The sequence below is a fragment of the Sphaerodactylus townsendi genome, linkage group LG02, assembly GCF_021028975.2.
Source record: "Sphaerodactylus townsendi isolate TG3544 linkage group LG02, MPM_Stown_v2.3, whole genome shotgun sequence".
Taxonomy (NCBI): Eukaryota; Metazoa; Chordata; class Lepidosauria; order Squamata; family Sphaerodactylidae; genus Sphaerodactylus; species Sphaerodactylus townsendi.
The window spans coordinates 59,481,875-59,498,431 of NC_059426.1; the positions used below are offsets into that span (position 1 = coordinate 59,481,875).

At 40.5% G+C, this 16,557-nt stretch overlaps 1 protein-coding gene across 16 annotated transcripts in view; it reads left to right on the forward strand.

Annotated features, from left to right (window-relative positions):
* The window catches only part of CLASP1 (cytoplasmic linker associated protein 1), a 230,265-nt gene that overhangs the window by 129,937 nt on the left and 83,771 nt on the right, over window positions 1-16,557 (forward strand). For 5 of the 16 annotated variants that reach the window (XM_048485913.1, XM_048485914.1, XM_048485919.1 and 2 more), the window contains 4 exons: window positions 2,120-2,224; window positions 3,569-3,595; window positions 5,021-5,188; window positions 9,718-9,825. In XM_048485913.1, coding sequence (XP_048341870.1) covers window positions 2,120-2,224; window positions 3,569-3,595; window positions 5,021-5,188; window positions 9,718-9,825 — 408 coding nt within the window. The remainder of the gene's footprint in view (window positions 1-2,119; window positions 2,225-3,568; window positions 3,596-5,020; window positions 5,189-9,717; window positions 9,826-16,557) is intronic. The other 11 variants (XM_048485918.1, XM_048485920.1, XM_048485923.1 and 8 more) reach the window with 3 other exon arrangements.

A 16,557-nucleotide genomic window follows, 5' to 3' on the forward strand; every position in this document is an offset into this window, starting at 1 on the left:
TCGGTGAGCAAGGGGAGCAGGAACCTACTGAGGGGAGGAATCTTCAGGCTTCCTTGTTGACAAGGTGGGAGGCAGCGGTGGCAGCGAGACTTGGCTGGCAAGGAGAGGAGAAGGACAACAGGGAGCACTCAAGCAGCCACAGATGGCCAAATTCACTTACAGCCAGTCTCACGCTGCCGTGGAGCTGGAGACATCCCATGCCCAGCCTCTTAAAGGGGAGGGATAGATGACAAAAGGCAAACAGAGTGGGGGGCGGGTGGGGGCAGAGGCGGGGAGGTAGAACAAGATAGGCACTAGGATCCAACTGGAGTGTTCTACAACAAAGAAGGTCCAGCATGTGATAGATGGATGTAGAACTATTCTTTAATATTTCAGTGGAAAAGAGAATAGTTTTGTGGCATGCAAAGTTGTTAGATGAGTTGACGACAGGCGAGTTGAGATCATTCCAAGTTTTTGATCAAGACCTTTCCAAATTCACCGTGTTGTTGATTATTTTCATTAGTCCTGAAACTGTTGTAAGAAACTTTTGCTGGGTTATGATAGAATGTTGGCAGACATATTTTAAAATGTTTACAGATAACTATTAGTTACTTTCCATACAGTGTAGTATGACCTGCAGTACAAGAGCTCACAGTAACACCTGCTGGAATAGTCAAGAATTGAAGCACTGATCTCAAAGGCCAAAACTGTATATTCTTAGAATGTCATTTCTATTTTTGTCTTAATTTGTTATTGGGAATACCATGCTTAAAATGCAGAAAGCATAGGTTTGGAAACATTTATATCAAAATAACCCATGAGGGGAGGGCGGTATATAAATTAAATTAATTGTTATTGCTTTTATTAAAATTGAAATGATAATGATAAGGGTTGCAGTCCAAGATTTTCCAAACTGGATTTTTGGTGAGCAAGTGTTATATAGTTTTATGATACCATATATACCCGCATATAAGTCGAGTTTTTCAGCCCTTTTTTTAGGCTGAAAAATGCCCCCCTCGAATTATATGCGAGTTGTCCCCCCCGCCCCCACGGAGCTTACTTGCGAGTCTCAAAGCCTCGTCCCCCTCACTAACGCACGCTTTCTTGCTTGCAGGCTCTAAGTCTAAAACTTGGCTTCAGTCTAAACCTGTCTCTATGGTTTTCTTAACCTGTCTCTATGGTTTTAAGAAAACCATAGAGAGGCTGCCCCGAGCAGCAGCTTCCCTGAAACCAAGCCTTAGACTTAGAGCCTGCAAGAAAGAAAGCGTGCGTTAGTGAGGGGGATGAGGCATTCTCTGCTTCACTTTCTCCTGCCTTCAGCCAGTTTCCCTCTCTCCAGACCCGCACGCGTCCGCCTCGCCCCTCCTTAAAAAGCCTCTCAAAGGCTTGTGGGGCGCTCCTTTCCTCCAGCTGTGGCTCCTTTGCCGGCTCAGCACCCTGCCTCCTGATGGACCTTTTCCATCCTCGACTTATATGCAAGTAAATAACATTTCCCAGTTTTTAAAGGTAAAATTGGGTGCCTCGACTTATATGCAGGTCGACTTATACGTGAGAATATACAGTACTTACAGATTATATGTATTTCCTAGTATGTATAACTTTGCCCCGTTAACCAATTTTCAGAGCAGCCATCCTTCCATCCAATGTTTACTGTGATTTACCTTTTTTTAATTCTACGATCTACAGTATCCTATCCCTTTATTTCTTATTTACTTACCTCTTACACCAACATCATATGAAATATTGGAGTTAATTTTTGCTATTTTCCATATTAGTTTTACGTTTGATATGCATTGTTTTTGGTGTATCATACCTTGCTAAAAATCAGTTGTGATATAAATGTGAATTTCTTCCAAATCTTGATCCTGTTGCTCTAAACATGCTTGAGATATTGAAAAAAAAATAGGAAGGCAAAATAGTTTGAATTTCATTAGGTTGATTCATCCTATTTTGAATAATGCAGGTGAGGAAATAAGATATCAAATTCCTTGTTCAGTTGCCTATATATGAAATATTGTAAATATACTTCTCAGCCATGTCTTTTTCTTTTAATATTAGTACAAAAGGTTTAATGAGGAAGATTTATGCACCCACGTTTAAATCAGCTTAACCACTCTTGTCTTTGCCTTGTCTTGTTTAGGTCGAATCCGTACAAGAAGGCAAAGCTCTGGAAGTGCCACAAGCATTACCTCAGCACCTGACACTCGAGGCCGCAGCCGGGCTAAAGTAGTTTCTCAGTCCCAGCGTAAGAAACTATATCACCTGGTCTTGTGCAGTTGGAAGCATAGTTTCCCCAATTGGTTTCAATGCCTATCCTTACGGAAACAGAATTTTCCATTTAACCAGTTTCCTCCATTATATTTCATTTGGATCAACCATTTCCTCTGAAGGACTAACCTGAAGCCTTCAAATATTAGGCCTGTCTTCAGGGTATTGGTTGACTCTTGGAAACATCTCTTGAATACTAACCATCTTTCCCACCATTTCTGTACACTCTTTATTTACTTGGACCAACCTTTTCAGTCTTAGCGAATGAACCATGAACACAGTATTTGAACTTATTTGCATTGTAAATATGCCTGAATTCCATGTGCACATTATCTCAAGGTCCGATTCTGCAGAAGCATTCCCCCATTAGAGATTTTCTTTTCTCTGGTATCTGCCTAATAGTTATGCCAAGAACCTGTAGATAAAGGCTTGTCTTAACTTTCTACTGTGAGATCAGGCCTGCAGAATTTTGCATTTCTGAATGGTGTCCAGCATTGTAGAAAAAGGAACATGCCTTTCAAAGAATGGGAATACTATGACTCTTCCTGTTGCTGCAACTATCTTTTGATTGCTTGAGTTTTGACATTGATCGTACCAAGCATACATTTGTCTAATAAGATTAGACTCATTGACAAAAAAATACTTGATTGTCTGCTCCTGTGTCCCAGTACTACGAGACTGGTGAGTTAGAAATGCCAAAAACAATATGTGTAACATACAAACCAGAACTGAGAAAACGTGTTACACATAGGCTAGGCAATTCTCTTTTAATTACTACTATATTGATTTCTATAGTGCTCAGCTATTCAGTCTAATATAGCCATCTAATATTTTCTAATATATGTGAACAAATGGAAATATAACAAAATCATATAACTCAATTATCAGTCTGTTATCAATGTCTCTTATGCGCTAATCTCTGTCACTTTTCTGTGATTGTTAACAGCTTTGCATGATCCTGCTATGTTGTACCTGGTGGTTATTGCTATTCTTTGATAGTAGCACCAATACCCTCTGCGTAAGCACAATGTTCTGGGTGAGCACATGATACCAGCATTATGCTTGCTCTGCAGTTGTTTTGCAAGCAGTTATTTGTCTGCTGGTGAAATCAGGCCATGGAAGTGTGTGTGTAAAAATGCTTACAAGAAAGGCCTTGCTGTGTAGGATTAATCCATAACATGCCACACAATGTCAGCAGTGCTGTGTTTTGTCAGAAAGCAATTCACAATGTGTGCAACTAGCAGCGCTTATTGAATTTTGTGTGGTCTCACTGTCCTTAATTCACTTTTTGCCTGTCCTTTGGTCTGCTCTCATAATCCAGGATCCAGATCAGCTAACCCTGCTGGTGGTAAGAAACACCTCGTTTTTTCACTCTGTTTCTATGTCTGTGCTATTTTTCACCCTGTTTTTATCTATTTCTATTTTCACAAACTTTGTCCTGTTTATGTCCTCCAAAAGTTCCTAACATTAGAATGAAAATTCAGTCTTGCTGGTGTACTTATAAATAGTTCATACTGTCTAATTTGCTGAGTTGCTGCCTTTTCCTCCTCCTCTTGTTCTCTTGCCCAACACACTGCACAGTTCTACTTATTTGTGTGAGATCTGGCCAGCTTAGGGTCAAAGGAAGGTTTGATTTTATGGACAACAAGCTATGACAGGTTTGTTTGTACTAAGATGCTAAAGCACAGGGTTGAGAACATGGTATAGAGACCAGTGTATGTTGTTATATACACAACAGCAAAGTGGTTCTATATTATCAAGTATCAAAAAGGATGCAGTAAAAGCTTTGTATGTTTATAGTGGTGGAAAAAGCATAGGTTGAATAATACATGGAATAAGTTCAATAAACAAGTACCTCCCACTTCTCCTTTACCCATACAGCTTCTTTTGGGCCTCCAAAGGTTCTCTTGAAGGCTAGGGAGGGATTACTTAGGCATTGAGAGGGATGCAGTACAGGAAACTACACCTTGTGTGGCAGTTGACAGATATAATCTGCTGCTTCTCTTGTCTTGTTGCAACCCCAGTCCCCACACCATGCTTCCTCATATTGTGTACCTGTGTCCAAGTTGCAGTTGCCCTTTGATGCTTGCAGAAGCATTATTAATGGCGAGCTGAATTAAACAAAATGCCCAAAGGAATAGTGGAATACACTTCATTGGTGTTCTTTCAGAATTAAAAGCCAAGTTCCAAATAAGCAGTTGAAGCAAGGGAATTCTTAGACTAAAACAGTCTTTTGCTTAAATAGTAATCTTCCCCTCCCTGCCCCACGCACAAACTCCTTGTTACATGACATTTTGATAAGGCATGAAAATAATATGCTGAAAGGAAAAAAGAGCCAAAAAGTGCCCTGGGTTAGCACAATCTACTCTTATGAACCTAAACTAAGACTGGAGAACCATCTGCCAAGTATTAGATTAGTGATCTTCAGAGCAGAGGATTGCACTGAAAATAAGGTAATCTACCCTTTCCTTCAATGTAAACTGTTGCACTGAAAGCCCCTTAATGTCCCTTCCACTTATGATTTTGTAGGGCAGGGCAAACAGTTGTGTATTGATGCAGCATCTAACTTTCTCCCGACAGGGCATTGCTTGCACCAGTGTTATCTTTATAATGCAGTTTCTTAATCTAGAATGACCAAACAGCCTTCTCATCATATGATCAGCTTCTGAAATCTCGGAGCCTAAATTTAACCTACTTTAGTAAAGATTTTTGATCTGTGTTCAGCATGGTTATGAGTTACTATAAAATGTGTTTGTCTGTGGTTTCTTTCTAGCTGGCAGTAGATCCAGTTCACCTGGCAAACTCTTGGGAAGTGCATACGGTGGCTTGACCAGTGGAACGGCCAGGGGACCTCCAATGCCATCACCTTCTGACAAACGCAGCAAGGTCCCAAGAAGTCAGGGCTGCAGTCGAGAGACCAGCCCAAACAGGATAGGTCTAGGTAAGAGCTCCTTGTCTTCAGAAGCCAGAAATTATATTTTTATTATTCTTACTGACAAAGAAAGATTGCAACATGACACTCTGGTAGGCCAACAAAACTTGTCACCTGTGATTTGCCTGGGCATGATTATCAATTTCTGTTTTTAACTCCTGTATGAATGTCTCTGGTTTCAATATACTATTTGTTGCAGTGTATTTGAAAATACCTCACATCAAGTCTTTTCACAAAATTCCCATCCTGTTTCATACTAGGCAAACTGGAGGGTTTAGATGAAACTACCAGTCTATTGCTTATTTTTTTAAAGTCATGATTTGGGGGTTAAAAAAACCTTCTTTAAAGAGATTAGATTAAATTCTATTTTCAGTTGCTTAATTCAACATTGTCATATAGGTTTTGAATATATTTACATGAATATAAGGTTTTGAATATATTTACATGAATATATATTTACATGAATATATTTACATGAATATTAGGTTTTGAATATATTTACATGAATATTAGGTTTTGAATATATTTACATGAATATAAGTTGGAGATGTTAGCTATTAAATATTACATTATGTTTTTGGTGAATCTTTTCCAAAAACATTATGTACCTACTTCTACCCCATCCTCAAAAACAACCTTGTAGCCTCTGATCATGAATTGCTCCTACTGTTGTGAAGTGAACTATTCAAATTGTTTAGTAGATTTTTGTTTCTATTAAAGTACCCTTGTGTATGAGGCATGTCCTGGGGAACATGTTGGATAGCTGACCTTTCATTGTAGACATTGTAACAAGATGAGACTGGATAGAAATATTTTAATTAAATAAATTGTGCATGGATGTTCATTCCTGGGTTGCCTACTTCCATGTAAAACATGTGTTGCTGTGGCAAATCTTGCTTTAAGTTAGAAATTATAGTATACAAGTCATCAGTGTAGAACTGGGGCATGCTGGGCAGTATTAGGGAAAGAATTGGGACTGGGAACAGCAAACTCTAAGGTCATGAGAATTTTAGAAGTCAGCAGGTAGGACTGGCAAGGGAAAACAAGTAAGCAGTCTGAATTTTAACTACTGAAGAGGGTCTGAGCTGAGGGTTCAGAGCAAATGTAACAAAAAGCTTGTGTGGAGTGAGAGGAGGGATGGGGTCCAAAGCATAGCAGTTTTGAGGAAGATTATAAGCACATGGAAGCATGACAGTACAAATCAAGACAGACAATATATCTATGGAAAGATGTAAGAGAAAGATCAAGGGACTGGCAGCATGTCACATTCAGTAATTGCAGTGAAAAACTTCCCCATGGTTCTTTGTTAATTAGCCAACCCTGCACATACTATTATAGTCAAGTTAGATCTGGAGAAAGTTTTTTTTTAATTTAATTTTATTGGATTAGATATTCTGGCCGAGGCGGCAAACACACACAGTTAATTACAATTATAAACAGTACATACAGTACTAATTAATAATTAAAACATTAAAAACGTACAAAGCTTTCCAGATGGCAATTAGAACTCACAGGATTCTCAATAGTCCATAGCAAAAGCACCCTCCCTGCCCTGCTGTATTTCCATTTTCAGGGCGGAGGAAGGGGGGGTATAAGACTCTGGAGGCCAGCATGATGTCATAGTATATGCCCTGCAGAACATTTCAGGTTTGTAGACCCTGTGGAATTGGTTGAGATCTTGCAGGGCCCCAATATCTGCTGGTAACTAGTTCCACTAGATGGGAGCCAGGGCCAAAAATGTCCTGGCTCTAGTTGGGGCCAGCTGAATATCTTTGGGGCCAGAGACCACCAAGAGGTTTCCACTGGAAGATTGAAGAGTTCTCCCTGGGCAATACGGGGGAGATGTGATCCCAAAGATACAACATCCCCAGACTGTCAAGGCCTTAAATGTTAATACTAAGACCTTGAAAACGATTCGGAACTCAACTGGCAATCAGTGCAGCTGGTGGAGTACAGGTCTTATATGTTCCCTCATTGGAGTCCCAGTGATTTCTCTCGCTGCTGCATTCTGGACCAGCTGAAGTTTCTGGAACAATCTGAAGGGTAGACCAGCATAGAGTGGGTTACAGTAGTCTGCAATGGAAGGTGACAGTTGCGTGGATCATAGCGGCAAGATCCGAGCAGGACTGTCTAGCCTGGCAAAGATAGAAAAAGGCCAATTTGGTCATATGACTCCAAGGTCACACCCAGCCTTTTGGTGGAAGAGACAGATGTTAAAGTCTCACCATCCAATTTTGGCAGTTGGAACCCCCTCTCTGGCACCCCTCATCCCAGCCACAGGACCTCCATCTTTGATAGATTTAATCTCAGTCTGCTCTTTCTCACTCATCCCACCACAGTCTCCAGACACTGAGCCAAAATATCAGGGGCTGCGGCCAGCTGGCCTTCTATCAAGAGAATAAGCTGGTGTCATCTGTGTATTGATGGCCCAAAGCTCTGAACCATCTGTGTCAGGAGTTGCATATAGGTGTTAAATAACATTGGGGAGAGGACTGCCCCCAGTGGCACCCCGCAGACAAGGGGGTTCTGCTGAGACATATCCTCTCACTCAGTGCCACCCGCTGTCTCCGTTCCTGGTGAAACTAGGCCAACCATTGTAAGGCCATACCCTGCACTCCAGCAGTGGTGTGGCGGAGGTTAAAAGAGCATAATCGGCTGTGTCAAATGTTGTGGTGAGGTCTAGGAGGACCAGCAGCGCTGACCTACCTCGATCCAGCTAGCAGTGGAGGTTAAGACAAAATCCAGAATGTAATGAGCCTAGATCAAACCTTGGATCTTCCTTGTGGGTAGTATCAGTTCTCTGTGACGCTGATGTTCAAGGGTTTCCACTTTTGGCACAACAAGAAAGAATGCTTGTAGTTTGTCCTATACTTTAAGGGGGATTTATAACAAAATCCTCTCTGTATTGTCGAAGGCTTTCACGGCCAGAATCGCTTGGGTGCTGTGTGGTTTCCGGGGTGTATGGCCGTGTTCTAGCAGCATTCTCTCCTAGGAGAGAATGCTGCTAGAACACGGCCATACAGCCCGGAAACCACACAGCACCCCCCAAAAAATCCTCTCTGTTTGTAACATTCATTTCTCCTTTCTCCCAACATTAGGACAGGTGCACGTGACAAATAAAACCTTATCCAGTTACATTCTGAGCATCCTCATGTTCAATCAAGCTGGACTTTAATTTGTCTGTTTGTCATTCAGTTTTAGTATTCAGATTATCCAGTGGTTCATTTAATCCAAAGTATGCAGGAATAGGAAGGGGGCTTGCAAGCAAATGATATATCAGCAGTCGCCCTAGTTATCCTCTTTACTCCATACTTGGGACTAACTAAATATATTAAAGAACTATATACTGCATATTCCCTAGCCATGTGAATAGTCACTTGGACTACTTAACTAGCCACATAAAACAAATGGATACCTTTTGAGACCATTTCCTTGGTTCCTGTGACTCTGTTCCCTTTGCGCTTCTGTCTGATTTTTGTGGAGGCTGCCGTCCTTGTGGTGTTTGCTGCCTTTGCCTCTAGAACTTCTGCTTTGCACAAGGGTTCCACAAGTTGCACAACATTGGTCGTGTGCAAACAGAAGTGCGAGTGGCAGAGGAAGTGAGCGATATTGCAGTGGACAGCCTCCACATCACCCAGAAAGACACACCGAGGGAATAATGCCATGTTACTCCGAGATGAATTCTTCAACAATTCTAACAGTATATTTGTGTCATTTGTTGGTTAATTTATTTCTGCTCCTTACTGATACAGCATCTTTACACCATATCACTCCCCACTTCCCAAACTATTTATAATCTCAGTTTGACAGTGAAGGGAGAACTGAAGGAAAGTGGGGACAGATAGATGATGGCAGTAAAGCACAAATGAAGTTACACATAAGAGTTTATATTAACTAGGCAGGAAGGTGCCAGTTAAGAAAATATTCAGAGGATGTTGGGAAGAAATGACCGTCATGATCCCAGGGTACCATTTCTCTTCTACTTTTACTTACACCATTTCGTGGTAGCCACCTATAACCATCCTAACCAAAAAGGCTAATATTAATTGTATGGATGGAATTATTGTCAGGCTGCAGATTTCTCCCTATTGGCCTTTTATTATGATGATAGTTCTGCATCCATATAAAAGTGAAGGCTTACACAAAAGTGAGGCCTTTTTAAAAGTGAAGTCTTCCTCAACCCTTATCATAAGTGTTTTGTTCATTCTTCTAAAGACAAAGTTATTCCACAGTGGATGTTTTAGACACAGCTTTTTTCCATGCTTTTTTGTGTGTTTAACTAATCCTCTCTTTCCAATGAAAACCCCTTACCCTTTACCAGCTGGGATTGCCTGCGAGGCAGGCGTCTCAGGTGTGCTGATTTGGAACGTAGAAACTTGGCATGCAGGGCAATTGGTTTGTGACATGCCAGACCTGGCTGCTGCCCGTGAAATTTTCTAATGTCCATTATGACCATGAATGTGACTTTCCTGTCTAAGCTTTGTGTCCTCATTAAACTTGTGTTCACCTTCTCTGAAACTCTCCATGCTGCATGCTAGCACGGAGCAGCCGTATCCCCCGACCCAGCGTGAGTCAGGGGTGCAGCCGCGATACCAGCCGTGAGAGCAGCCGAGATACAAGCCCTGCTCGGGGCTTCCCTCCACTTGGTGAGTACCTGCAGGCGCTGGAGCTTCTAAGGGCCCTTCCCTCTTCCCTTTTCTTGTTACCCACTTGAGACATCGCTAGGTGGAATGAGCTTGTTTTCCTCTTTTCACTTCCTCCACTTCCTCCTGTCTAATCCTCACATCTCTTCTGTTCTCTGCTGCATGCATAAATCCTGCTTTCCTTTAGTAGGAAGTTCCATTAATCTGAAAAGGTGTTTGTGATGATTTCTAGATTCCTTTAGCGCATTTGAGCAGCACTGGCTTTTGACAGACACAGAAACTCTGAAATCAAGTAGCCTGCATCATTTCAGTGAAGGGTTGGCAAAGCATGGTCTGTGGTCCTCTTGGATCCAATGCACTAAGGGCTTACCCTGGAGTGGAATTAATGGAATTACCCTGGAGGGTGCTGACAACTTCTTGCCTAATTTGTATTGTATCCTTGGGACTGTGTGCACTGTCTGTCAAAAGCCAGTGCTGCTCAAATGCGCTAAAGGAATCTAGAAATCATCACTGTAGTTATTCCAGGGTAACTCCTTTACAGGCTCTTATTAGGGTTGTTGTATCCCCTGTTTTAAAGAGTGATTTCTTAATTTGTTGCTTGCAATGCCTTTGCTTTAACTCCACAGGGAAGTATCGTCATACTGTCTCTTAATCCTAATTTGGCAGCCATAGTCCAGAGAGCCAGTATTTTAAATTAGTAATGCAGAATCCTGGCTCTTTGCATTAATTATTTTTATGGTTTATTGGTCAATTGGTTGCATAAATAATTCTAAAGGAAATTTTCCTCCATTCTGAGCACCCTGTAGCTTTCAAAGACATGGATTGGTTTAATGTAAGCATCCAGTTTGGATTTAAAATATCGTGGCAGTTTATTGTATGATGAGTGGCATTCATTAATAAACTGAAGCAGCAAGATTATACAGCAGTATCAGTGATAATTTATGCTAGATGCTTTATTTAAAACATATTTCAAAAAATATCCTTAAAAAGTTCTAGTTTTTAATCTAGTGGGATTTCAGAGTGGAGGAAATGGACTGTCACGGACATGATTCTATATCTGGCTGTGTATGAAGTCTATAGGGACTAACATTTCATACTAGATAAAAATGTTTTGTGAAAAATATGGTACACTCTAGAAGTTTATGGCCATTAGTTTCGCAAAATGGGAATTGGGGATAAATGATTAGGTCAAAAATATTGAGTAGCCTGTGTGCTGTTCTTTTCTTTGTTTGTACTCTGATCTTTTGTTAAAAAAACTTAAATAGAGGTTTTAATTAGACTTTCATTCAGGCACTGATAGGATCTTTACCTGCTTAGCTGTGTTTCTAGCAGGAGCAGAAAGAAAGTGGACATAATATAAGTTACTCCAGTTATGCTGTACATGCTCATAATGACTAAAGATGTTTAATACCAAGCAATAAGTGGTGTATGTGTGTCATACGTGTGGGGTCTTTGGTCCTACATTTCTGTTAATTTTTGTTACTTGAATCCCTGAAGTCCAGCAGTGTATTTATTTAGAAAGCAAGAATTCTTGTTCAGAATTTCTGAACAGTTAAGCCATAATACATTTGTGTTAAGTGATCATAGGTATGCTATCTTGCTTAAAAATATATTTTCCGAATCAGATCAAGTTCTTCCTAGTCTTTGCAAGGTGTGAGTATAAAGTAAACTGGTGGGCCAGTGTACAGTTTCTGGTGACTCATCTAATAGCTGTGGAGACTCTAACAAAGAATTATGTACTTTGTTAATTTTGTCCCCTTCAGTAGAAACTCTCTCTTCCTTTAGGTCCCTGTCACTGTGGTGGATACACAATTGTCAGTGTGAAAATACAGGATCCTATGTTACTGATTCAAATAAAGTGGTTTATTGGAAAGTACCATTTCACAATACATTACAAGAGCAAATTGTAAACAACAAACTGAATCAGATTTATGATACATGAAAACATATGAAAAGGCATCGATAAAAATATATTTATGGCCACAACAAAAAGTACGGGTATATGAATAGTCAGTGCATAAGCATAAACAAATAAGATATGAGTTTGCAATACAGTTCCAAACCAGTCCCTGATAGAGACCATACTAGGTAGTGGAAAGTTGAACCATAAAACCAGTCCCTGGTAGAGACCATACTAGGTAGTGGAAAGATGAACAATAAATCACTAAGCATTGTGTCAAAGACCTGCCCAGGCCTTTCGGGTGGTCGCAGTGCCAAGTCCTGGGTTCTGAGCCAGTACTGAAAGAAACAAATGAATTTTTTTATATTTTTGTTTTTTAAAAGGTTATAAAATAACAGCTTAAAAATAAGCATTGAATACAAAATCATAAGATGTTTATACAGACACTCAATAAAATGACAAAGTATACTTACTAAAAGAAATATTGGCTAGAGAAAAAACAGAAATCTTTAGAGCATAGACAGAGTTCTGCAGGCAAAATTGAGGCGAAAAACACCAAAGACAAAGGAAAGATGGCCAACACAGATGAGATTAATTTATGGCATAAATTGGCCAAAACCAAAGAATTGCCAATTAACCAATCAAATATCAAGTTAATAAGAACTCTCTGGAAGATGAGCAGGTTACCCCACCCTTTTGAAACCTTCAATTAGGGCTCTTGCTGACTGGTTGAACCCAGCTGAAAATAATTGGAGATAACTCCCTGCCTGTAATGAGGAATCTGACCTTGGTGATGGTGCAGGGTATCTCTTATCTACAAACACCTGCAACTAGGATATGTGAAAACACGAGACACAGAAAACAAGATTTTTAATAAACTCTTCCAAAAACAAAATGGAGTCCCTTTTTTGACATTGCAATATACAAGCAAAATGATTATTCTCTTCACATATTGCAAATACTCTTGAAATCGAAGGTTGTAGACTTGAGAGCTGGCCTAATGCATGTTAACCAAGTTACATGGCAAACCATTTATTGCCACACTACCACCCTCCTGCCCTTCTGGTCATAGCTCAGTTTCCTAGCAAGCAAGCTGATTCTCTGGTTTCTCTTCAGATCATATAAATCTTTAGTCTTTTACTGGTACAGTTTCACATGTACCTATCCAGGAAGGTTGAAGAGGCAGAACCCTCACAGGCATATGGGCCTTTCAACCATCAGATTCCTAAGAATTAGGAGGAAGGAAGACCAGTGTGAAAATAGGCCTTTAGAAACCTTAATATTTTATTGATTGATTGATTGATTGATTGATTGATTGATTAATTTGTATCCCGCCCTTCCCAACAGGGCTCAAGGCGGCAAACATCAATAAAAACATAACAGTAATACAATATAAAACCAATACCGACACAATGGTATCATTAAAACATCCACAATAAAGAATAAAAAGTCAGATGGCGATAAAACCCTAACCAGACACTCATGCGAGGCAGCGATGTTCCAGATAGGCCGACTGGCACAATATAAAAGCCTGGCGGAAGAGCAGGCCCCACGGAACTCACAAATATCCCTCAGGGCCCTGATCTCAGCTGGGAGCTCATTCCACCAGGTGGGGGTCAGGGCCGAAAAAGCCCTGGCTTTAGTAGCGGCCAGCTGAACCTGTTTTGGGCCAGGAACCACCAGTAAATCCCTCCCCCCCAATGAACGGAGGGGTCTAGAGGGGCAATACAGGGAGAGGTGGTCCTGTAGGTATGTAGGTCCAAGACACCACATCCTCAAAGCAGGTGGACTCTAAACAGAAAAAGCTACTACTACTAAAAAAGAAAAGGCTGCTATGAAGGCTGCCTTCTTCCCATTTTTATCGGACAGGAGTGGTACCACAAGTGACAGCCCACTCATCTCAGGTGGAAACAGAGACATGGACTTAATTTTTCCCATTCATTGTTTACTTTGGCACTCAGATGCCAGGAAAACCTATACCCATAATATCCACTAAACAAAAATGTTATGTCAGAGCTTTTCTTCTCAGTCAAGAGATTCATTATTGTCAAAGGTTCTTCTTGAAAGGAGATCCCTTTTGTTCAGCTGCAACTAGGCCAATCCAAGCCAAATAAGTACTGGATTGATAAGCTTTGACCTGATCCAAAACATTAAGCAATTTTTCAAGGTAATGTAGAATACATTTTTTATACCAACACTTTCTGTACATGCTGCTGATTTGTAATGTATTGGTGGACCATTAGTGTTGGTGGATTCTAGAAAGAAAGAGATACCATATTGGTCAGCCTACTCCTGCCATAAGTAACAAGGTACTGTTCATATGAGTACTCTGTGGTACTGGGCGAATTGAGTTTTTACTAGTTCGTTTAGCATTGTACATCAAAGTACAGATTAGAGAGTACTTTATACATGTTACATAGGATCAAAGTATGTTGTTTAATGTCCTGAATTACTTTTTAAAATACCTTTTTCTGTAGAACATTTGTTGTGCTAAAGAGATGGTACTATAAGACCTGTGAGGACTTGTGGAGGAAGGGGTTGATTCCATCCCCATCCTGGGCCATGCTCTACTTCCCCTCCCAGTTCCACTTTCCTTTTATTTCCTCTTTCTGTTCATGGTGATATTGGCAGCTGCCACAGCATTAGTCACCTCTCTCAGGGTTTGCAAATTCATAGTCATCACTTTTAATGTTGCTGTTAAGTGCACCTTATATCTTAGGCAGTGCTGTACCTGTGCAGTATTTAATGCGCTCCATATTTATTTATTTAGGATATGTGTGTATTCCCCCTCTCCAAAGAATTACTTAAGGCAGCTTAGAAGCAAAACGATTTAAACACAACCATTAAAAATGAACATCACTAAACAAGCCACTAAAACAATATGATTCCATTAAAACAAGTCAGGGTGTAACAGCTGCATAAAATGTACATCTGTAGCAAAACAGAGGGACAGGTGCTAAATGAGTTAGTGCAGGGGTCTGCAACCTGCGACTCTCCAGATGTTCATGGACTACAAATCCCATCAGCCCCTGCCAGCATAGCCAATTGGCCATGCTGGCATGGGCTGATGGGATTTGTAGTCCATGAATGCGGAGAGCCGCAGTGTAATCAGAAGAAGCACCCTACTAAGATTGAACTAAGGTGAATATCATCATTTTCATTTAAAGCACCAAAAAAAATCAATATTTTCATTTATAGCACAAAAGAACAATATTTGGAATACACAACATGAAAATAGAAATCAGAATTAAGTCTGCGTGCTATCTCCATGCATTAAATTCAACTGATAGCAAGTTCAAAGTGGTGAAAGGCAGTCGTGTTGAAGTCCTTTCTGACAAAAAGCAAAGCCAAGCTTGCAAGAATTTATTATGAATGGTACTACATAGTCCACATTATCTTAAGAAGTTTTCTCAGACCACAAACACGCCACAAAACATTTATGGTGTAAAAACGCTTTAGTTAAAAGTGGAAGAGGAATGTTTTAATCTGGTGCCTGAAAGAATGTGAAGTGGACCCCAGATGAGCCTTACATTCCAAAGTCAAGGCCCCACTTGTGAAAAGATCCTGTCACCACCCTCCTCACTCTTGAAAGCAGGGATACAGAGAGCAGGACCTCAGATAAAGATGTATGCTGATGGGCTGGACAATATAGTTGGAGGCAGTCCCTCAACTATCCTGTCCTAAAGCTGTTTAAGGTTTTAAAGATAAGAACCAGCACTGAATTGTACCTGAAAACTGATAAGTAGCCATTGCAAATCTTTAAGAACAAGGGTGATACGATCCCTGTATCCAGTCCTCAACAATAACCTGGCTGCCATATGTTCGACTGAAATTTTCAAAAGCAGCTCTGTGTTTGTATGACTAAACTCATTGCAATAACTTCACCTGGATGTGATCTGAGAATGCATCACTGTGACCAAATCCCATGTAGGGCACATTTGCAGCAGCAGCAGCTCTTAATATTGGGCTGCTCATTTGTGTGTGCATTTGATTGCTTTAAAGAGACCATCTATAGATGCTGTGTGAAGTGCCTGCAGTTGAAGCTTTCAGTTATTGGCTTGGAAGCCCAAAGAAGAATTTTAATGCTCCAAGTCTCCAGGCACAGGTGGAGACCTGGAAAATATTGTTGGGATCCCACTGGTAAGCTGGGATCCTGGACTTCCATCCAAAATCTGGCCACAATGGGACTACTGTTTCTGTCCTTTTACCCCTCAATGACTATTCAGAGCGAGCATGTTTTGCTAGTCCAAGAATGTCAGTTTAATTTCTTTGATGCAGAAGAAGGCTTGTTAGCTAGGTTTCACTTTTAGAGATGTTGGAGGCTTTTACGTTCTAAGGTACTCCCAAAACATTTTCTGTTAAAACATGATAACTCTGCCTTACTTGCCATTAACGGCAGTTTTTCACTCTTGTTCACATACAAATAATTATATGTGCGTGACTTCTCCTATATTTGTGTGCATGCCCACATGGTGTGCAGCAGTACAAAATCTGAATAGTGTTTGCTGTCCTTGCGAATACTGTCTGCATCCCGTGTCAAGCTGTAGGATAGCTCAAGGATTTCATCTGACTAACCTATAGCTGTACTGGAGCCATGCAAGATATGCTTAGCTTCCAAGATCTGCCAAGATTGGGCTAACCTGGGCTAAGTCAGAGCTGAAAGAAACCCTACTTTATGAGGTTTGCTGAGCCTACAATTCTACTTTGAATTATATAATCATGGATTTGCAATGTTAAAAAAGAGAATCCTGACACATACTGTGTGATAATTGGATGATCTCTAAGTGCAGATTGCTCTGTCTATGCTATTTTTAGTCATATAACCTAGGTAAAGA